General features: G+C 47.8%; 1 protein-coding gene across 1 annotated transcript in view; it reads left to right on the top strand.

Annotated features, from left to right (window-relative positions):
- Window positions 1-588: 588 nt before the first annotated feature.
- Window positions 589-22783, top strand: part of Cacna1f (calcium voltage-gated channel subunit alpha1 F) — a 28795-nt gene continuing 6600 nt past the window's right edge. The window contains exons 1-35 of the mRNA XM_057760278.1: window positions 589-613; window positions 2222-2471; window positions 2954-3059; window positions 3282-3421; window positions 3663-3805; window positions 3887-4039; window positions 4687-4883; window positions 4991-5094; window positions 6779-6969; window positions 7198-7290; window positions 7406-7499; window positions 7650-7676; window positions 7826-7986; window positions 8932-9157; window positions 10022-10229; window positions 10393-10513; window positions 10625-10706; window positions 11904-11949; window positions 12679-12730; window positions 13545-13695; window positions 13854-13983; window positions 14856-14915; window positions 15004-15110; window positions 15197-15284; window positions 15682-15789; window positions 15868-15920; window positions 17581-17727; window positions 18856-19057; window positions 19152-19310; window positions 20242-20352; window positions 20592-20675; window positions 21379-21399; window positions 21715-21843; window positions 22116-22181; window positions 22438-22529. Coding sequence (XP_057616261.1) covers window positions 589-613; window positions 2222-2471; window positions 2954-3059; window positions 3282-3421; window positions 3663-3805; window positions 3887-4039; window positions 4687-4883; window positions 4991-5094; window positions 6779-6969; window positions 7198-7290; window positions 7406-7499; window positions 7650-7676; window positions 7826-7986; window positions 8932-9157; window positions 10022-10229; window positions 10393-10513; window positions 10625-10706; window positions 11904-11949; window positions 12679-12730; window positions 13545-13695; window positions 13854-13983; window positions 14856-14915; window positions 15004-15110; window positions 15197-15284; window positions 15682-15789; window positions 15868-15920; window positions 17581-17727; window positions 18856-19057; window positions 19152-19310; window positions 20242-20352; window positions 20592-20675; window positions 21379-21399; window positions 21715-21843; window positions 22116-22181; window positions 22438-22529 — 4127 coding nt within the window. The remainder of the gene's footprint in view (window positions 614-2221; window positions 2472-2953; window positions 3060-3281; window positions 3422-3662; window positions 3806-3886; window positions 4040-4686; window positions 4884-4990; window positions 5095-6778; window positions 6970-7197; window positions 7291-7405; window positions 7500-7649; window positions 7677-7825; window positions 7987-8931; window positions 9158-10021; window positions 10230-10392; window positions 10514-10624; window positions 10707-11903; window positions 11950-12678; window positions 12731-13544; window positions 13696-13853; window positions 13984-14855; window positions 14916-15003; window positions 15111-15196; window positions 15285-15681; window positions 15790-15867; window positions 15921-17580; window positions 17728-18855; window positions 19058-19151; window positions 19311-20241; window positions 20353-20591; window positions 20676-21378; window positions 21400-21714; window positions 21844-22115; window positions 22182-22437; window positions 22530-22783) is intronic.

The raw sequence follows: 22783 nt of genomic DNA on the forward strand, positions 1-22783 counted from the left end.
AGCTTGTACCACCACGCATGACTGTATTCTATTTTTAATTACTGTAGATTTATAATGAATCTTGATAACAGATATGGCAAGCCTTCTAATCTTGTTCTTTAAAAAAAAAGTGTTGGCTTTTCTTGGTTCTTTGTATCTCAAAAATGTCAATTCCAAAGAAAATTATGCTGAGATTTTGTTTGGTATAGCCAAAGCAAAATACCAAACTGATTACTTTAGGAAAAATTTACATCACCACTAAATGTTATATATTTCTCCATTTTACATCCCTTTGATATTTACTATTTGACTCTTTTTTCATAGAGATAATAATGCACATGTTAATTTTGTCCAATGTACTTAAAATTTTGTTATTGGAAAATTGCATCATTTTTTCTTATTTCAGCCTCTGTCTGCTTAGTGCAGGTATCTATTTGGTAAACAGTTAACCGGAGCCTTTTCACTTGCCAGTCTCTGGCTTACAAATATCTCCCCTGTTCACCCTCCCAGCTGACACTATCATTCCCCGCCCTGTGACCTTAATCTCTCTAAGGCTGGAGGAGAAGAGGGGGGACGGTGTCCAGATGGCCCTTCCATCTCCAGAGGAGGATGTCGGAATCTGAAGGCGGGAAAGGTGAGAGCAACCATCCACCCCTGAACACCCTTGGAGTCACCCCAGGCTCTGGTCCACCCTCACCCTCTCACCTCCCCATTGCCCACCTGGATCCTTCTCCTGGAGAGTCTCTGGGGAAATAGAGTATCATCACTCTCTTCCTGTTCTAGCTACCCCTTAGAACTTCTTTGTCACCTGCCATATAGGCACCACAACCTAGCCCATGTCCCCAGTACCCTCCCCAACCTCATTCATAGCCTCAGTTCCCAAATGAAAGCCTGACTCCATTCTGACACTAGCACTCAGTCCACTTCTAACTCCAATCCAGCAGCACTCTAAACCTTCATCTAAACCATCCTAACCAGAAGACAATGCCCTACCTCCAGCACAGGGGACATTAGACTGCAAACTTCACAATGGCTACAGACTTTATCATGAACTTAAAGGTCACCTAACCTTAAAGTACCTAACCGGTACTGCTACTGACCGATTTTCCCTGGCTGCCCAGAAACAGCACAGACCCCTTTTCAAATTGCTATTAATTTATTTTTATAAGTATATGTATGTCCCTGAGTTTATGTATGAGTGCCATGTTTGTGCAGTGCCAACCGAGATGAGAAAGGGGCAACAGATCCTCTGGAACTGGAGTGACAGGAGACTGTGAGCTGCCGGGTGGATGCTGGGAGCCAAGCTTCCATCCGCTGGAAGAGTGGTGTTGTGCTCCTAACCAGAGCCACCTCTTCAGGTTAAACAGACACAAAACCAATACAAAGCGAGAGCATGCAGCTGCCGCTGTTGTGAACTGGGAAGGTCAGATTGTCAGAATGCTCGATTTGACCACTTCAGCAAATTACTAACGTTTGCTTCTCAGCTTCCTCATTTTCAAAATAGTGATAATACTACATACTAGGCATTCTTATGAATAGGGAGCTCAATTTGCTCCTCACAGCGCCCTTACAATGTAGTCAACCGTTATTATCTTCCTTATACAGATAAGAAAACTGAGGTTCAAGGGTAATTCCATAATTTACTCAAGGCAATACACAACTTCTAAATAGTAGTCAGAATTTGAAACCAGACAGCTTATTTCCTTGAAAGCTGGGGATCTTAACCAGGCCAACCTCCTACCCCTTTCAGAAACTGAAACAAAGCCACAGAATCTTGAAACTGAGTGATGAAAACCCTAATGAAAAACGCAAATCCTACTCAAAATTTATTCCTCACTTTGATCCGAAGTCCAAGCTTAACTCATTCGAATACCCAGCTTCAACCCTAAATAAAATCTCAACCAAACTCCATCCTTGCCTTTATCAGTAAGGTTAAGCCCACTTTGACCCAAAATCCAGCACTCCATTTTGACCTTAAGTTTGAAGTGCACAGCACAGTGACCATCCAGCCAAGTCCTGCCCTGCTTGAAAACACTCTTAGCTTCATCCCTCAACAAAACTCGCTCCATCCTAAACTTAACTCCAACACTGATTCTTAATCCTCAACCCATAACCCAAGCATGCTCCACTTGTCCATAGTTTTGCATATTCTTCTTCCTTCAAACAGAGGGATAGAATTGAACAAGAAGTTGCTATGATTGTGGTATGCCATCCCTTCCCTGACTCTTGTTTCTCCACACAGACACCACTACAGAGCCCAGTCCAGCCAATGGGACAGGCCCTGGTCCTGAATGGGGGCTGAGTTCTGGGCCTCCAGCTGTGGGGCCTGATACCAATGGGGCATCAGGCCTGGGGACCCCAAGAAGAAGGACCCAGCACAACAAACACAAGACTGTAGCAGTTGCCAGTGCCCAGCGGTCACCTCGAGCACTCTTCTGCCTCACCTTAACCAATCCCCTTCGTCGGTCCTGCATCAGCATTGTGGAGTGGAAGTATCCTAGGAGACTCAGGGGTAAGAATGACCAGGGTATAAAGAGTCAAGGATTAGATCAGGCCTAGAATGAAGGAGGACTGCAATTACCAGAGACCACGGATCAAATGTTGGGGTGGGGTAGACTGATTCCTGGGGTGGGCACATAGCTCAGTGGTAGAGTATTTATTTCGTGTATTAAATGCCCTGGGGTCAATCCCATCCAACGCAGAGAAAAAGAGAGAGGGATCAAGAACTGGAATAGAAAGGGTGTCCAGAGAAATGACAGTCACTGGGATCAAGAGTCAAGTACTAAGCTGGCTATGCTTGCATATGCCCTATAACCCCATAACTTGAGAAGCTGAGGCGGAACTAAAAATCCAAAGGCAGCCTAGGCTACATAGCATGATCCTGCCCAGAGTCAGCACTGGGTGGAGAAAGCACCAAAGGAATATGGGGGTTTCAATGTCACTCTTCCTGGGTCCTTAACTGTGTTCACCTGAGACCTTTTGACATTCTCATCCTCCTGACCATCTTTGCCAACTGCGTGGCGCTGGGTGTGTACATCCCCTTCCCTGAGGACGACTCCAACACTGCTAACCACAACTTGGTGAGGCCTACCCCATCCCCAACCTGACTGAAGTTTCCTTTAGAACCACAGCTTAAGCCACCCAGCCAGGCCGCACCCCTCCTGAACCCACCTCACTCCACTCTTGATTCTGGCAAAAGCAACCTTCTTAACCTTACTTAACCTGAGCCCACACCCACCGGATCTGACTCTGGCCCCAAATAAGTCCCGACCTTCACGTCCCGTCCCCGGCTCCGCCCTCAGGAACAGGTAGAATACGTGTTCCTGGTGATTTTCACCGTGGAGACAGTGCTCAAGATCGTGGCCTATGGGCTGGTGCTCCATCCCAGCGCCTACATTCGCAATGGTTGGAACTTACTCGACTTCATCATCGTCGTGGTCGGGTGCGCGTCTGCAGGGGGAGGAGCACCCCACCCTAGTTTGCAATCCACTGAATTCTGGAGCTCAGGGAAGCGACTGCTTCGGACAGTCCCTATTCTGCAGCTAAAATCAGGCATATTAACATATGTAAAACCATTTGCGTTTCCAGTTACAGGGACTTGTATTTTTCTAAACGGAAAGGAGGGAAGGGGCGGGAGCCAAAGGCCTGACTCTCCCCCTCCCGGTTCCATGCTCCGCCATCAGGCTGTTCAGCGTGCTGCTGGAGCAAGGACCCGGATGGCAAGGTGATGCCCCACATACTGGAGGAAAGCCGGGAGGCTTCGATGTGAAGGCACTGCGGGCATTTCGGGTGCTGCGGCCACTGAGGCTGGTGTCTGGGGTACCGAGTAAGTGTATACGCCCCCTGAGCTGGAGGTGGGGCTCCCAGCTGAAGGCGAAAGCGTTAAGCCCGCCCCTCCCCATCACAGGCCTGCACATAGTGCTCAATTCCATCATGAAGGCGCTTGTGCCGCTGCTGCATATTGCCCTGCTGGTGCTATTCGTCATTATTATTTACGCCATCATCGGACTCGAGCTGTTCCTTGGACGAATGCACAAGACGTGCTACTTCCTAGGATCCGGTCAGCCACCCCCCTTTCACAGGACAGGACATGCCCCCTGCCCTCTCTTGCTTTTAGAAAGCCCATTCTGTTTCGCAAGGCTTGGTCTCTAAGCTCAGGTATAGCCAAACCCCACCCTTGTATTGAAAACTCCTCCGTAAACCCCAAAATCCAGCCCCTCCCTCCATAATGGCTGTGCAGGTATCACAAGACCCCACCCACAGGACCAGTCTGCCTAGCGGCAGGCATTTAAGACTTCAGACTCCACAACCTGCCTTTAGGCATTTGTGGAGACCCCTGTCCAAGCATTTTCTCTGCCTTCTTTTCAAGATTCTCACAGTCACAAGACTCTGCCCCCAGATTCATGCCTCACTGTTATTTAAGATTCTTTTTTTTTTCTATTTTCACCACTATACTAACGAGGATATTTAAGATTCTATACAGAATTTACACTTCACAATTCCCAGATCCATGTTGGAAGGACTCAGCTTCCCAGTGGTTCAAATCAATACCTCCAGGGCTTTGATTCTAGCACAGGAGCCAAGAGTTACTTTTGCCTTAAAAACCCCTCGAGCAGTCAAACAAACTTCCTGTGAGGATGGGGCTGCAAAGTGGCAGGAACTAGTGTGTGACTTTGCCTCATAGCTCTGGCTTCAATTTCCCTACAGATATGGAGGCAGAGGAGGACCCATCACCTTGTGTGTCTTCTGGCTCTGGACGTTCATGCACACTGAACCAGACTGAGTGCCGCGGGCGCTGGCCAGGACCCAATGGTGGCATCACGAACTTTGACAATTTTTTCTTTGCCATGCTAACTGTATTCCAGTGTATTACCATGGAAGGATGGACAGACGTCCTTTACTGGGTGAGGCGAACAAGCCCTCAACACAGCTTAGAGGCTGCACCTGCCCTTCTTTCCCAGCTCAGGTTGTCGTGTCTGCATGCTAAGAGGGGGATGTGCTCTCTCTCCAGATGCAGGATGCCATGGGGTATGAGCTACCCTGGGTGTACTTTGTGAGCCTCGTCATCTTTGGATCCTTCTTTGTTCTCAACCTTGTGCTTGGCGTCCTAAGTGGGTGAGAAGCCTGGATGTTCTCCCCCTACAAACCCCCTGACCTTTTGTGCTGTCAAATTCCTAAGCATCTTTCAAAAACCCACATCTAAGCTGAGCTTGGTAGCACAAGCCTGTAATCGCTGCTATCTGGAAGGCTAAGACAGAAGTATCTCAAATTTCAGACCAGCCTGGACAACTTAGTGAGACCTTGCCTCAGATTTTTGAAGTTAAAAAAATTAAAGTCTGAGCATTTGTCCTGCATGTCCATGGCTCAGGGCTCAATCCCTAGCACTACCAAAGAGAATCTGATGTGTTCCTTCAGTCTTTCCATCTTAAATACCTACTGTATGCCAGGTACTACTAGAGAAATGGAACAGGAAACGTGAAACCCCCTGGTTTCTTGGATATTGCATTTTTTGTAGGAAGATACAGATAATAGAAGCGTATGATAAGTAAATGTCTGTAAATTACACACAATGTGTACCGTGGAAAGAAACAAAAGATAAAGAGGAACAGGGTGATGTTGCAATTAGAAATAGCAACACCGGGGGCTGGAAAGATGGCTCGGTAAAGAATCCTTGCCTGAGCTGGGTGTGGTGGTGCACACCTTTAATCCCAGCACTCGGGAGGAAGAAGCAGGTGGATCTCTGTGAGTTCGAGGACAGCCTGATCTTATGTAGTGAGTTTCAGGACAGCCATGGCTATGTAAAGAGATCTTGTCTCAAAAAAGGGGATTGCTAGCAGAAGATCTAGGTTCAGTTTCCAGCACCCACATGACAGGATACAGCCTCCTGTAACTTGTAGGTGCTGGGGTAGCTGATTCCCTCTTTTGGCCTCCAAGCGTTCCTGAATGCAAATGGGGCACATATAGTCAGGCAGGCTCGCACACATGCACAAAAATACTAAATACTTTTAAAAAGGAAATAAATGGGAACCTCAGAGCTAAGCATATCAGTGCACACCTATACCCAACACCCAGAGGCAGGAAACGTTGCAAGTTTGGGGAGGCCCTGAGCTAGTAACGAGGCACTATCTCAAAAATATAATCAAACCAGGCATGGGATATGCATCTGTCATTTCCAAACTTAGGAGGCAAAAGCAGGAGAATCACTTTGACTACATAGCAAGTTCAAGATCAGCCTGGGCTGCTTGGCAAGTTCAAGGTCGCCTAGACTACTTGAGATCCTGTCTCTCTCTCTCTCTCTCTCTCTCTCTCTCTCTCTCTCTTTCTCTCTCTCTCTCTCTCTCTCTCTCTTTCTCTCTCTCTCTCTCTCTCTCTCTCTCTCACACACACACACGCACGCACACACACACATATATATAATCCGAGTCCAACAACATGGTTATGTGGGTAAAGACGTTTGTTGCCAAGTCTGTTGACCTAAGTTCAATACCCAAGACCCACATGGTAGGAGAGAACCATCTCTCTGGATTGTTCTCTGTTCCACAGGTCATAATATCTACTTGCCACCCACACACACACACAATAATTAAATAAATGTACTTCTTTTAAAAATCAGGAAAGATCTCTTAAGAAGGTATTGATGATATTTTAAGCCACAGGAACAGCCAACGCAAATGCTTGGCGGCTAGAATGCCTTCGGCATATCCAAAGAACAATAAAAAAGCTACTGTGGGTAGGGTGGTACAGACAAGATTACTGGTGTGTCTGCCCCATGTAGTAATCTTCTCCCCTCCTCCTCCAGGGAGTTCTCTAAAGAAAGAGAAAAGGCAAAAGCACGAGGAGACTTCCAGAAGCTTCGGGAGAAGCAGCAGATGGAGGAGGACCTTCGGGGCTACCTGGACTGGATCACACAGGCTGAAGAGTTAGACCTCCATGACTTGTCTATAGATGGCAACTTGGCTTCTCTTGCTGAAGAGGGACGGGCCAGCCATAGTAGGCAATTCAATTCTGACCCAGCTTCATTCCTACCCCCAGATGTGATTTGTCCTCCCGAGACCCAGACCAAGCCTGCAGCCACCCTAGGCTTTGTCCCAGATCTGACTCAGGACAGAGAATCTCATCCCAGACTCAGACCCAGACCCCAACTAGCCCCTTTTCCCCCTAGATTTGACTCTAATTCTGCCTCGGGGTCATCCTTCCCAGTCTTATCTATCCCCACAGGGCCACAGCTGTCAGAACTGACCAATAGGAGGCGTGGACGACTACGATGGTTCAGCCACTCTACCCGCTCCACACACTCCACCAGCAGCCATGGTGAGAACCAAGCAGGCAAGGGGCAGGGTAGAGCTGGGATGAGTAGACAGAGGGAAAATCCGAAAGTGGGACCTAGGCCTTTGGGTCCTGACCTCTGTCCTCACTTTGCCCACAGCCAGCCTCCCAGCCAGTGACACTGGCTCCATGGCAGACACCCCAGGAGATGAGGATGAAGAAGAGGGGTCTCTGGCCAGCTGTACACGCTGCCTGTAAGGGATCCCAGCCCTTGATCCCTAAGTAGCCCAGACCCCCATCCTTACTTTAGCTTCAAATCATGACTTCAGCCCTGACCTCTACCCACAGATGCTGATTTCCTCTCAGCCCCTTATAACATCCCATCCCTTTCCCATCCTTTCTAGAAACAAGATCATGAAAACCAAAGTCTGGTAAGTTGTGAAAGTGTGCAACCTTTTGACCCCATGACTTTAAGACCAGTCCACCTCCAAGGATCATTGGACTTCTGAGCTCCCTGACCTGAACCCCGGGTTGACCTAAGCCATCTCAGTGATATGATGATGGGCTCTCCTCTGCCCAGTCGCCACTTCCGCCGAGCCAATCGGAGCCTCCGTGCACACTGCCGCCGGGCTGTCAAGTCCAATGCCTGCTACTGGGCTGTTCTGCTGCTCGTCTTCCTCAACACGTTGACCATCGCCTCGGAGCACCATGGGCAGCCTGTGTGGCTCACCCAGACCCAGGGTGTGCCTCAGCCTGCCAGCTCTCTTCTTCACCCCTTGCTCCCTCCAGTCCAGGCGTTCAAATGCAGGCTCTCTAGGGAATCTTAGACCCCCAGATACTATCTTCCAATCCAGATGAGTACAGAAATCTTAACCTGTCCTATCTCACCCTGCAAACCACATTAATGTAGTACTGCTGTGTGCATAAAGCTCTAATCTCAATGTTTCACATGTCCAAATTCAAACTGTATTGTGCTAGAACCTTACTTAGTACCTATGTACTAAGGATGGCCAAGGGTCCTGATCACCATGGCACTGAAGTTAAGCAACTAACCCCAGGACTCAGCCCCGAAGGGACAGAGTAGGATTCTAACCTAGCCTCTTAACACCAGGCTATCTGGACAACTCCTCTGTATCTCAACTTTCCCACACACAGGATGGAGCTACTTCTAACTACCCATGGCCTGGAGTGGTTGGGCGACTAAAGGAACTCAGCTTAGCTATTGCTTGGCCCACATTGTGTCACCCGTTGTTATTATTCTGTACAATCTCAACCCCAATTTCACCACTGATCCTGCTCCTAACCCCACCCCAAACCCATTCAGTCCTAAAGAAACCCCAGGCTTGGAGCTGGTAGAGTAACTGTGTGAGCCCCTGGGTACTGTACCCAGAACCAAGACCATAAGACATAAATAGAAAAAAGTAATTTAAAAATAGTAACTCCTAGATACTGACTGTACCATTGAATTTGGAGTTGTCTTTGACTCACAAAGGCTGACTCTGGTACCCATCTCAACTCTATCCTCTACCCCAGCTCCAAACCTACAAATTCACCTCAGTTCCTAACCCCAGTTAAACCCTAGCCCATACCTGGCCTGTTCCCTGCTACCCTAAGATCATGCCAAAGCTCCTGGCATCCTACATGTTGCCATAGCCAGCTCAGTCACCCTCCCCGCTCTCCCTGCAGAGTATGCCAACAAAGTGCTGCTCTGTCTCTTCACGGTGGAGATGCTTCTCAAACTGTATGGTCTGGGCCCCTCTGTCTACGTGGCCTCCTTTTTCAACCGCTTTGACTGCTTCGTGGTCTGTGGAGGCATCCTAGAAACCACGTTGGTGGAGGTGGGAGCCATGCAGCCTCTTGGGATCTCAGTGCTCCGATGTGTGCGCCTCCTCAGGATTTTCAAGGTCACCAGGTATGTATGCATGGGGCCCCAAAATGCAGACCCAATTCCACACCCCAGAGCTCTGAAGATAATCTCGTCAGTCTCGTCATTCATTTAGCAAACACTCATCGAGTACCTACTGTTGTGTGCTGACCTTCTAGGTCCTAGGGAAACACCAGAAAGCAAAGCATGCACAAGTTCCCATCCCCGTGGAGAGGAGAGTCACCTGGGAATAGTGCCTCCTCCATCTCCATCCCATTGGCCAGCATGAGTTTACCCCCAAGCCCATCTCCATGTTCATCACCAGTCCCAGCCATACTGTCCTCTCTAAGTCCAACCCCACCTGCATACCCTGCACAGGTCCACTATCTAATCCCAAACCCAACCCAATCTCCACCTCAGCCCTAATTCCCAGCCCCAGTCCTCTCACTGAGCACCAACCACAGTGCCATTCTCAGTTTGCTGATGCATTCCTACCCCTGGCCAGCAGCCTTTCTCCAATTGTAATCCCTTGTTCTGCTCTGCCCAGCCTCAAGCTCCTCTTTATTCCCTCCCTTATACCAACCTTCAACCACAACCTTATTCCAACTCCTCCAACCCCAAATCACCATAACCCCATGCCCAATTCATCCCAGTCCCGACATGAAACCCAATTGTATCTAACCTCGTCCCTAGTTTTATCTCCCACCACACCCTGGATGCCAACTCTAACTCCAAACTTAAAGGTTCCCTCCTTTCTTACTCTTATCACACTTTGATTCCAAAAGTGACCTCCAACCTGGGCACCACAACCTATTTTAACCCCATGTGCGCCAGTGTATCCCAAGTTGGAGGCCTGCCTGGACTCTGAAGGGGACAAAACGTCAACCTTGCCCTTTTCGGTCTCTGCTGTAGACACTGGGCGTCTCTGAGCAATCTGGTGGCATCTCTGCTCAATTCCATGAAGTCCATCGCATCCTTGTTGCTTCTCCTCTTTCTCTTTATCATCATCTTCTCCCTGCTTGGCATGCAGCTGTTTGGGGGCAAGTTCAACTTCGACCAAACCCACACCAAGAGAAGCACCTTTGACACCTTCCCCCAAGCCCTCCTCACTGTCTTTCAGGTATGGCCTGGAGATCCTGAGATTCTCTCTCTCTCTCTCTCTCTCTCTCTCTCTCTCTCTCTCTCTCTCTGTGTGTGTGTGTGTGTGTGTGTGTGTGTGTGTTTTGGTATGGCCTGGAGTTATAGGTGGGTCCCAAGAACTTCTTGATGACTTCCTTCCCCAGATTCTGACAGGTGAAGATTGGAACGTCGTCATGTATGATGGTATCATGGCCTACGGTGGCCCCTTCTTCCCAGGGATGCTGGTGTGTGTTTATTTCATCATCCTCTTCATCTGCGGCAACTGTATCCTCAGAATTTTGGGAGACAGGATAGAGCAGGGTGAGGGGTGGAGGGGCTGCTGGGCAGTCCACAGGCAGGCTGCTTCTCCATCTTTGCAGCCTGAACTCACCCCAGACATCCTGTTAAACGTATTTCTTGCCATTGCTGTGGATAACCTCGCCAGTGGAGATGCAGGCACTGCCAAAGACAAGGGCAGGTAAGCTATTGGCTCCATCTCTAAGACATCCTTTCCCTAAGATTTCTGACTTGGATCTCTCTCTCTCTCTCTCTCTCTCTCTCTCTCTCTCTCTCTCTCTCACACACACACACACACACACACACACACACACACACACACTCCACAGACTTCAGTTGTGCTGGCAGCACCCACCTCCAGATACAGGCCTCATTTATTCATTCTTTCAACGTGAATTTATTGAGCATACACACAATAATTTTGTGTTAGGCTCTGATGAAAATGCTAGGGAGACAGCATGGGTTGAAGCCTTCAATTCCAGCTCTCAGAGGCAGAAGTTATCTCTCCATGTCAGAGATCATCCAGGTCTACATTGTGAGTTCCAGTTCAGTTATGTATTGCCTTAAAAAATAAGAAGTTAATAATAAGTAGTAGTGAAGGAACAGAAAACAGAACAAAGCAATAGTAAAAAATTAAACCAAGCCTAGAAAGCCATACCTATATTGCCCGCACTTGAACAGCTGAGTCAGGAGGATAAGGAGTTCAAGGACAACCTGGGCTCCACATTGAGACTGCAGAGGATATAAGGTTCAATAAGATTGTTCCTTTGCCTGGTGGTGGTGGTGCACACCTTTAATCTACCACTCAGGAGGCAGAGACAGGCGAATCTTCATGAGTTTGAGGCCAACCTGGTCTACAGAGTGAGTTCCAGGACAGCCAGAACTGTAACACAGAGAAACCCTGACAAAAAAAAAAAAAAAAGATTGCTCCTTTGAAGTTGTGGTGTTGTTAGCACATTGACAACAGAACACCAGGGCTCAGGACCTAGCTCAGAGGAAGAAAATGTACCTGCTTGAAGTTCTGGTTCCCATCCCAGCGCCATCCACAAGTAAACATAAGCGACCAGTGAGGTGGGAATGCAGCGCAGGGGGGAAGGGGAGACAGCAATAGGGGATGTGGCTAGATGTGGGGAGGAATAACAAGACCAGCCTGGGGATATCCAAGGGCAAGATGAGAGTTTTGACTTTTGCTCTTGGTAGAGCTAGGCATGGGAGCATTAGGATTTCACAGGTTCCTTCTGCGCGCTGTGAGAATAGACTCTAGGCACTGAGAACAAAAGCGGGAAGTCCCAAGAATAAAGATCCTGACAGCAGTATCCACCCCAGCCTTAGCCATCTTTTACCACCTGCCGCTGTCACCTCTTATTTTCCTTGACAGAGAGAAGAGCAGTGAAGGACACACCCCACAGGAGAGCAGAGTGTTGGTGAGTTAGAAGCCTGGATATGCTAATACACACCTTTGATCCCAGCACTAGGGAAGCAGAAGCAGGGGGTCTCTATGATTTTTAAATTAGTCTGGTCAACACAGCGAGATCCAGGTCACCAGGGCTACATAGTAAGACCCTTTTTTTAAAAAAAAAAAGGATGGAGGAGCTTCAGAGATGGATCCAGAGTTAAGAGTGCTTGCTGCTCCTCTAAAGGACCTGAGTTTGGTTCCCAGATCCATGCCAAGCAGACCACAACTACCTGTAACTCCAGGTCCAGGAGTTCTAAGGTCTCTGGCCTCCAAGGTCACCTGAATTCGCGTGCACACACCCACACACAGATACACATCATCAAAAAACAACAGTAATAAAAATCTTAAAGCTGGGCAGTGGTAATACACACCTTTAATCCCAACACTCAGGAGGCAAAAGCAGGCGGATCTCTGAGTTCGAGGGCAGCCTGGTCTACAAAGTGAGTTCCAGGACAACCAGGGCTACACAGAGGAACCCGTCCCAAAAAAAGCAAAATAAACAAATCAATCTTAAGAAAAAGAAGCCTGGGAGTTAGATATACCTCCTCCTACCACCCATACCTATTGACGTGTACATGGTTTTAACCCCATCTTTTGCCGATCCATTTCCATATTATCCTGTCTCTTCCATGCCTCCTCTGTGTCTACTTCCTGGTGCCTCTCCCATAATTGATGACTCCAGTCTTTCTGTCTCCAGGTGCCTGGCGGAGAGAATGAGGAAACAGAGGGTGCAAAGAGTGCAGGAGCAGGCAAGTAGGCAGGTCCTCTTCCAATGGAAGAGGCGTGGAGTCTTGGAAAGAGGACACAGGCAGAGAACTCCTGGCCACCCGACTCTTCCAAGGTCATCCTGAAGGCAGTGGGCATAGTAGCACATATCTGCAGTCCCAAATCTTGCAAAAGGTGACAAATTCAAGAACACCTTGTGCAAGCTGCCTTTAATCCCAGCACATGGGAGGCAGAGGCAGGCGGATCTCTGTGAGTTCGAGGCCAGCCTGGTCTACAAAGGGAGTTCCAAGACAGGCTCCAAAGCTACAGAGAAACCCTGTCTCGAAAAACCAAAAAAAAAAAAAAAACACCTTGTGCTAAACAGTGAGTTCCAGGCCAGCCTGGACTATATTAGAGACACTAGACACTATCTCAGAAAAAATAATAAACACACCAATAAGGACTAGGGATATACCTCAATGGTAGAGTACCAAGCCCTAAGCACAATCTTGATGACTGTAAAAGTAATTACTGTGTGATGAATGAATAAGCTTGGTCCCTTGCCGGCAACATTTGGGAAAACAAGGTTAAACAAGAGGAATGGCCATTTAATTTCACCATGGGCCTTCTCAGAGCCTTTGTTATCAAACTGTGTGTATAGCACACTCACTAAACACACTCACCAGGCTCTCAGTGCGTCCCAGAAACTGTTGGAAAAGCTACGCATGGATTTAAGATCTCTTCCCTGAGAAGCTGAGATTCTGGGCAGGAAATGAGAAGAATTCATTCTGTGTCAAGCACGGTTCCAGGAGCTTTCTATTGATTCTCTCAGCAATTTCCCTTTTTGCTCTTTTTAAGAACCATGCATAGAGGAAGAGGAGGAAGAGGAGGAGGAGGAAGAGGAAGGTGGTGAAGGGCATGTGGAACTCTTGCAGGAAGTTGTACCCAAGGAGAAGGTGGTACCCATTCCTGAAGGCAGTGCCTTCTTCTGCCTCAGCCAAACCAACCCGTGAGTGCTAGAAGAGGCAGTAGGGTAGGGCAACAGGGACTGGCCAGGAGGAGAGCCCCAGAACTACCCAGGAGGCAATGGGCACAGATGTATCCCTTGGGTTCTCCCAGTAAACACTGGTCCTGGTTTCTAATCCCTGACTTTCCCCCACTCCCCAGACTTCGGAAGGCCTGCCACACTCTCATACATCACCACGTCTTCACCAGTCTCATCCTGGTGTTCATCATCCTCAGCAGTGTGTCCCTGGCCGCTGAGGACCCCATCCGAGCCCACTCCTTCCGCAACCATGTGAGCCCGTGGCTGAAGGCTAGGAGGAACTCACAGGGGCATTCTCCTCGGCACAAATTCAGGCCAGAGTAGAAACGAGATTACTCCTTACTGGGCTAGAGGACAGGACCAGTAATGGTGGAGAATACAGTGCCAGCACTCATTTCCATACTCCAAGAAGTGTGGGCAGGGTAGCAGGATTTGACTGGGGATGGGGGAGAACTCAGAGAGGTTAAACAGGCCAAGGGCACTCAATGTAGCTGGGTAGAGAATCTAAATCTGAGTCCTCATCTCAGATGGACAAACTTTGGCATGTATAAAAGTCTTTCCTAATGCTAAGAAGGAAGGATGAGGGAGAGCAAGGCTTATACAGAGTGGTGCACACACAAACTGGCCAGTGGTACCTGCCTGGATTTCTAGCACTTAGGAGACTGAATCAAGATGATTACTGCAACTCAGAGGCCACCCTGGGCTGCAGAGTAAAGCTTGTCTCAGAGAGATGGATAGATAGATAGATAGATAGATAGATAGATAGATAGATAGATAGATGATAGATAGATAGATGATAGATAGATAGATGATAGATAGATAGATAGATAGATAGATAGATAGATAGATAGATAGATAGATAGATAATAGACAGACAAAAAGACAGACAGATGATAGACAGACAGACAGATAGATATGGACAGATGGACAGACGGACAGATGGGCAGGCGGGCGGGCGGACAGACAGAGAGATGGATGGATGGACAGATGGACGATAGATAGATAGATAGATAGATAGATAGATAGATAGATAGATAGATAGATAGGGAAGAAAAAGAGGCACACACATACCTATCAATCTCCTTTAGTAATGACACTATTCCTCATCTTTCTCATTTCCTCAGATTCTGGGATATTTCGATTATGCCTTTACCTCCATTTTCACTGTGGAGATTCTACTAAAGGTAGAATACATTCTCTGCCACCCTCTCCCATCCTATCCACCAGCTCTCCTCAGGTCTGAGGCCTAATCCAGTGTCATCTAATCCCCAGATGACAGTGTTTGGGGCCTTCCTGCACCGTGGCTCTTTCTGCCGTAGTTGGTTCAATATGTTGGATCTGCTTGTGGTCAGCGTGTCCCTCATCTCCTTTGGCATCCAGTGAGTAGCACCTTCCCCTGCCCACCCCACTCCTCCCAGAACCAGGACCAAGACCTAATTAGGACCTGAAAACCTCCCACCCCCAGCTCCAGTGCCATCTCAGTTGTGAAGATTCTCCGAGTCCTCCGCGTCCTGCGGCCCCTCAGAGCCATCAACAGGGCCAAGGGACTCAAGGTAAGCCAAACTCACCCAAAGCACAGGACCTAAGCCCTGGGTCAGCATCACAGCTCCAATCGACCATTTGCACAGAGACGTTACTGTGCAGCCTGAATCCAACACGTGACCATGGATTCTTCACTACTGGCCATGTGGTCTGCTCTGTGTTCCTTACAAGTGACTATACCAGTGGCCACGTTTTTCTGACTCATGTCCTTGACATGTGACTACTTGTCCTTACCTAGAAAACACTTATTCTTTGTTAATAGCCATACATGCTAGCCCACAATACTAGTGTTCCTCACTTGCAACCACCTACCCCTGGCCCAAGTCCTTAAGCAATATTCATCACCCAAGCTCCCACTGCACGCTATGGCCTGCGGTGCCCGCTAGTCAAGTGTGTGCGTGTCTGCAGCACGTGGTGCAGTGCGTATTCGTGGCCATCCGGACCATCGGAAACATCATGATCGTCACCACCCTCCTGCAGTTCATGTTCGCCTGCATTGGTGTGCAGCTCTTCAAGGTGGGGCGAATCCAGAGAGAGGCCCCTGTCAAGGTGGGGGTGAAAGGTGAACCTGTCTGACAGATCTCCTCCATACAGGGGAAATTCTACAGCTGCACGGATGAGGCCAAACACACCCTGAAAGAATGCAAGTGAGTGAGATGCCACCTATGGAATGCAGAACCCCTTCCAAATCGCATAGAGAAATACAGACCACTCTGTCTCTAAGGTCCCTGGAGCCACTGACAGCCTCTTACCAAGGACTCTAGACATGTTTAGTTTCCTAAAAATCCCTAAGACCCTTGAAATTCCCTAAAGGCCCTAAGACATACTCCCAAAACTCTCCCAATAATTATAGTGGCCTTCATATTACAGCAAGCGCTCAAAGCGCCCCCCACCACCACCCTTTTACACACTCTTTAACATTCCCTACATTCTGCACCAGAAGCCTTTGCAATTCCTGCCCCTCCTCTGAATTCCAGCTTCCCTCTCGAGATGTTTGTAGAAGGAGGTGGTTTCAAGCAAAAGCCATGAGACCAGGAATCCCTGGCTCAAACCCACTTCATGAGGCTTGAAGGTGTCTATTCACTTTGCTGAGTCCCAGTTAGCTCAACTGACAAAAGGGGATAAAAAGAGTTCCTGTTTCAGGCTTATGAGGAGTAGAGAGGCGTGGAGTAGACATACACGGTAAATACCTGCATGGCAAGCCAATACTGTCCCTGGCATAGAGTCAGTGCTAAGAAACTTTGGCTGTTTGAAGAACTACTGGATGGCAAAAATGTTCATGATAGTGGCGATGATAAACCAACTGTATTCCAGAAATTAGTCTTGTTTGTTGGTGGGGTTTTTTTTTTTACGTTCTTGTATTTACTCATATGGTGAGTACGCCTGCCACAGTGCATGTGGGGATCAGAGACCAACTTGAGGGAGTTGGTTCTTTCCTTCCATCATGCGGGCTCTGAGGACTGAACTCAGGTCATCAAGTTGGCAGCAGGTACCTTTGCCCACTGAGCCATATTGCTGGCCCTTGCTTGTTTTTTTGGTTGTTGTTGTTGGTTTTGATTTTTTTATGGTTTTGGTGGGTTTTTTAAACCTTGGTCTCAATATATCTCAAGCTAACCTTAAGTTCTCAAGCTAGCTTAAATGCACAAGTTTCCTGTCTTCTGTCACCTGAATTGTAGGGATTATAAGCATATGCCACTATGCCTGACTTTATTTATTTGTTCGTCTGTTTATTGTGTGACAGTCTCGGTATATAGCCCTGGCAGACCTGGAAATCATGTAGACCAGGCTGGCCTCAAGCTTGCTAAAAATCTTCCTGCCTTTGCCTCACAAGTAATGGGATTATAAATGTGCACCACTATATTTAACTGTCATTTATTTAATTTATTAATCTTGGTAAGATATGGGAAACAGATTCTGTTAGTACCCTCATTTTTCAGATAGCTCGTGAAAACAAAAAGTGCATAGACGAGTCAGGCAGTGGTGGCGCATGCCTTTGATCCCAGCACTTGAGAGGTGGAGGCAGGTGGAGCTCTGTGAGTTCAAGGCCAGCCTGGTCTACAACAACTGGTTTCAGGACAGCTAAGACTGTTACACAGAGAAACCCTGTCTTTAAAAAACAAAAAAGAAGTGCATAGACAGAGACTGAATGTCTACAGTAATCCAGCCAGGAAATCAAAGGGCAGGATGTGAACCCAAACTATCTAGGTATACCACCGTGCCCTGTTACATTCATAATAAAGACCCTAGAGCCTTTGCCATGGCTCCCCACTCCTCCTCACTCATCTAGCCTGTCTACAACATCCACAGGGGCTCCTTCCTCATCTACCCTGATGGAGATGTGTCACGGCCCTTGGTCCGAGGGCGGCTCTGGGTCAACAGCGATTTCAACTTTGACAACGTCCTTTCAGCCATGATGGCCCTGTTCACTGTCTCTACTTTCGAAGGCTGGCCTGCGTGAGGGGCAGGGCCTTGGGGACCGCAGGGGACGGGACAGATGGTTCTAGATAGTTGCCCGGGGTTAAATGGAAATGGGTGAGAGTGTATCTTAAGGATGTACAGAGAGTCTCTTAAGCCTGGATAAGGTTTCCTTTCTTTCTTTTTTCCTCTTCTATGCTTGAGAATGGAACCCAGGTTTTGTATATACTAGAAAAAATAGTATAACATTAAGCTGCATCTCTATCCCTTATTTTCTTGAGCTGGGGTTTTACCATTTAGCCCACTTTGACCTCAGACTGGTGATCCTCCTTCCTCATCCTCCTGAGTGCTGGGATTCAGGTTTGTGCTACCACATCCAATTGGGGGTAGCTAGAGACTGGTGTGTTGAAAGACTGGATGGGGATTGCCTAGAACCCCACTGAGGACTATTGGGACTTCAGAAAAAGGTCTCTAGAAATTGGGAAAAGGTCTCCAGGGGTAATAGGTGAAAAGAAAAGACTGGGTGAGTGTTACTAGGGGTAAGTAAGATGTGGAAGGATTCAAAAGGGGTTCACTAAGAAAATCAGATTCAGAAATTTGCAGAAAGCTGCAAAAGTCTTTGGGAATATTGGCTAGAAATTTCTGGGGGGAATTGAGCAGAGCATTCAAGACTGTGGGATGAGGTTCCAAGATCTTTAGAAGCCTGTAGAGGAGTTCTGGAGAACCACGTGGAGGAGGTGCTCCAGAGGCCATTATGGGGATGAGAGGTTTGTAGACACATAGGAGATGTTGAAATGTCATGGAAGGTCTGGATAGTATTCTTTGGGGGAACCGTATAGGAGTCTCTGAGACTTTGAAGTGTCTGGGACAAAAGATTTGGGATCCTGGCCTACATAGTTGAGTTCCAGCACAGCCAAGGCTATATAGTGAGACCCTGTCTCCAAAAAAGGAAAAACAAATACAAATATTTAGGACCCTTTAAAAGCCTTGAGGGGGGTTACTTTGTAGATGTATAGGAGTCCCAAATGATTAGGTTGTAAATTAAGTGGGGTCGGTGTACCAGGAGATTTGGGAGGCGAGTATGATAAGCAGCCTGGGAAGAAGCCTGAGCATGGCTAGGATTCTCCTACCCACGCCCTCATCTCTCCCTCCCCCCATCTCCCACAGACTGCTATACAAAGCCATAGATGCACATGCAGAAGATGAGGGCCCTATCTACAATTACCATGTGGAGATCTCAGTATTCTTCATCGTCTACATCATCATCATTGCCTTCTTCATGATGAACATCTTTGTTGGCTTTGTTATCATCACGTTTCGCGCCCAGGGAGAGCAGGAATACCAAAACTGTGAGCTGGACAAGAACCAGGTGACTCTCTCACCTGACCAGTGGCCAACCAACCTGTCTCTCCTTGCCTTGTGAACCTCCTCTGCTCACTCATGCCCCCTATACCCTTATGCAGCGCCAGTGTGTGGAATATGCCCTCAAAGCCCAGCCACTCCGCCGATACATCCCCAAGAATCCCCATCAGTACCGTGTGTGGGCCGCTGTGAACTCTGCCGCCTTTGAGTATCTCATGTTTCTGCTCATCCTGCTCAACACAGTTGCCCTAGCCATGCAGGTCTGTCTGAGCCCCCACCCCCATCTTGATCGTCGCCAGACATTTGTTCTTTTCACACAATCCCTTGAGAACTATTACGAATACATTTGGCCACAAGTAACATTCCCCTCCCACACTCCCGCCTCACTGACTGATCCTTAAATTAAGATACATTTGTAAGTCGGGCAGTGGTAGTGCACACCTTTAAACCCAGCACTCGAGAGGCACAGGTAGGCAGATCTCTGTGAGTTTGAGGCCAAGCTGGTCTACAAGAGCTAGTTCCAGGACAGGCTCCAAAGCTACAGAAAAACCCTGTTTCAAAAAACAAAAACAACAAACAAACAAACAAAGTTACATCTGTAACCTTTCTTCAAATCTAAGGCCAAAAACCACATTCTGCTTTTAAAGACGATGGAATGTGAACCCAATGGTCCATGACCATTGCAAGATGTCACAGATTATAAAATGCATTCCAGACTCAGATTCTAAGATGAAACCGGTTGTGCATGCTAGAGTCAGTACAGTTGGCTTATTTACCGCAAACGTCAAGGATCACTGAGATAAGCTGTCTTCTCTGCTGATCAGTGACCCTGGTTCTGTCCAACTTCCTGCTGTGCCATTCATTCTGCTGTAAGTTGGTTGTTGCTTTATAGTCACAACGCAACTATTCCAGCCTTAAAGTAGGAAAAAAGAGAGAAAGTTGAACCAAGCAGTAATTCTTGCATATTTTAATGAAATAACAACTTTTTTCAAAGAAGCTGTCAACCATGGCACCCTGGGAATCAAGAACCGGGCTTTGCAGTGTCCATAAGGACAGACAAGCAATTGCAAACACAGTGTTAGACACAGTGTTTCCATGTCCCCTGATGTCTGAACTCAGGTCAGGAACTATGTGTCTGTGTGTAGGGGGTGTCTCTGTCTTAGGCTCTGTCCCCATCTGGTTTCCCCATAGCACTATGAGCAGACTGCTCCCTTTAACTATGCCATGGACATCCTCAACATGGTCTTCACTGGCCTCTTCACCATCGAGATGGTGCTCAAAATCATCGCCTTCAAACCCAAGGTACACCCTAGACCCACACCCTATGAATAAACTCCTTTGGGAAGAAGCGCATTCCACAGTCCTGGGAGGGGGTAACAACCAAGTAGTCATAAGACTAAGGAATGAGAGGAACCCAGGTACAGACCATTTGTGGCCCAAACTAGGCCCTGCCCCCCTCAATATCGCTTATCCTCTACTGGTCCCCTACCCTGGTCTGCTGGTTAAGAGAACACAGTACAATGCTTTCCTCCCGTCTGCAGCATTATTTTGCCGATGCCTGGAATACATTCGATGCTCTTATTGTCGTGGGCAGTGTAGTGGACATTGCCGTCACAGAAGTCAATGTGAGAACTGGGCTTTGTGCTAACCCTTCTACCCTCTCCCTAGAGCCTTCCTTCACTTGGGTAGACAGCTCCCACTCAGATCCTCCCCAGTACTGGAGACTAAGCATTCCTCATGCTAGGTCTGTCCTTTTTGAGTCCTTGCTGGGCTCTAACACAGTACTCCTCCCTCTAACCAGCCCCGTATTCTGTTTTGCAGTCTACCCAGTGGCTTTGCTGCCTCCCTTATTATTTCTGTTATCTCTTTCATTGTCTCTACCCCACTCCAACGGCTCCATCATCTCTCTGACTACTTCGTTGACTCCATCTGCTCCACCAACTTGGTCATCTCCTACCCTGGCTCTTTCCTGGCTCTGTTACCACAACTGATTGCATCATTGGCTCCATCATTTCATCCAATTGGTACCATGTGATAATAACCTTGACTGACAATGCTGCCAATTGCATTTCTGCATCACTGGCTTCTCCGATGTCCATCCATGTATTCTCATTTCCATGAAACTTTGGCCCTTTTGTTTCTTTCAATGCTTTTGCTGCACCGTCTCCTTTACCTGATCCTTTTACTTCCACCCCATTAAAACTCTGTCTACAACCATCTTGATCTACTGCCATATAACTTTTCCCATCATTCCCTGAGTGTGCACCATGTTATGCCCTTATCCATCATCTCCTTTATCACCTCTGTTTTGGCCACATGTCCCATCAGAATGGAGGCCATCTTGGCGAGGTAGCTTCTCACACCTAACAAGAATAATTTTTTTCAACCTTCCCTCCCAGCCCACTCCCTGACACACTCCCTGACAGCTGGGCATGGTGGCACACACTCAGGCAGATCTCTGAGTTCAAGGCCAGTCTGGTTCAGGACAGGGCTACACCAAGAAACACTGTCTTGAAAACAAACAAACAAATAAACAAAAATGCTTCCTGACCACCTTGGGCCTGGGTTCTGAGAAATTTGGGGGCTTGGAGGGCCAAGGCATGAGGGAAAGAAGTTGCTAGACCTGAAGCAAACTGATCAACACCACTGTACCCCTAACTCCAGAGTTCAGAGGACAGCTCCCGAATATCCATCACATTCTTCCGCCTCTTCCGGGTCATGAGGCTGGTCAAGCTTCTCAGTAAGGGTGAGGGGATCCGTACACTGCTCTGGACCTTTATCAAGTCTTTCCAGGTAAGTCCCTACTCAGAACTACAGTTCCCAGTCTGCCATGGCATTTCCAACTTTCTTTCTCTGGGCTTTCAATCCTTAATGTGTCTCTAGTTCACTGACTTTACCCTACTCTGTGTAATAGTGTGCCTACATTTGGGAAGCACATGAAATCCAGGAAAGTGTGAGGCTAGATTACATCCCCAGCAGGCCCAGGCTGGTAGAGAGGAGTGCATTCTGGGATTTATAGTTCTCTGACTACAACTGAAATACCTGTCCCCTTCCCATTCTCCCAGGCCTTGCCCTATGTGGCTCTTCTTATAGCAATGATATTCTTCATCTATGCAGTCATTGGCATGCAGGTAAGTGGAGACCCTTGAGAATATCCCTCCGGAACCCTTCTGTCCCAGATACTTGGTAGGAATAGCCCTAGTGTGGGGATGGAGGAGCAGAAAGATAAACTAGATGACCCTGGGTAAGTCTGCATGTATGGAATGAGCTTTTAAGTAACAGCTTTTAAGATTATGAAGATCCCTTAGGTATTAGGAGATGTGAAGTGGATGGGAACACGTGGCAGCATGGGTTCACTCCCGGTACACGGCCTTTGTATGTCTATAGATGTTTGGCAAGGTGGCACTTCAGGATGGCACACAGATAAATCGAAACAACAATTTCCAGACCTTTCCACAGGCTGTGCTTCTTCTGTTCAGGTGATACACTCCCACATCCCTGCTACCTTGGCCCCCAGAATACCTAGTGTATCTACATACCCTCTCTGGACCCCAAGATGCCTAAACTAGGGAAATATCAGAGTCTTTCAAAATATTCCATTTTGGGCCATTCTTTTTCAGACTGTTAAGATGTGCCTCCTTTTTAGTCCATGGTACCCTCATGTGTAAAAGACATTCTATAACTGCCATTACCATGGTCATTCTAGTTGTTAGAGTGTTCAAATGGAGGCTGG

The sequence above is a fragment of the Chionomys nivalis genome, chromosome X, assembly GCF_950005125.1.
Source record: "Chionomys nivalis chromosome X, mChiNiv1.1, whole genome shotgun sequence".
In the NCBI taxonomy this organism is placed as follows: Eukaryota; Metazoa; Chordata; class Mammalia; order Rodentia; family Cricetidae; genus Chionomys; species Chionomys nivalis.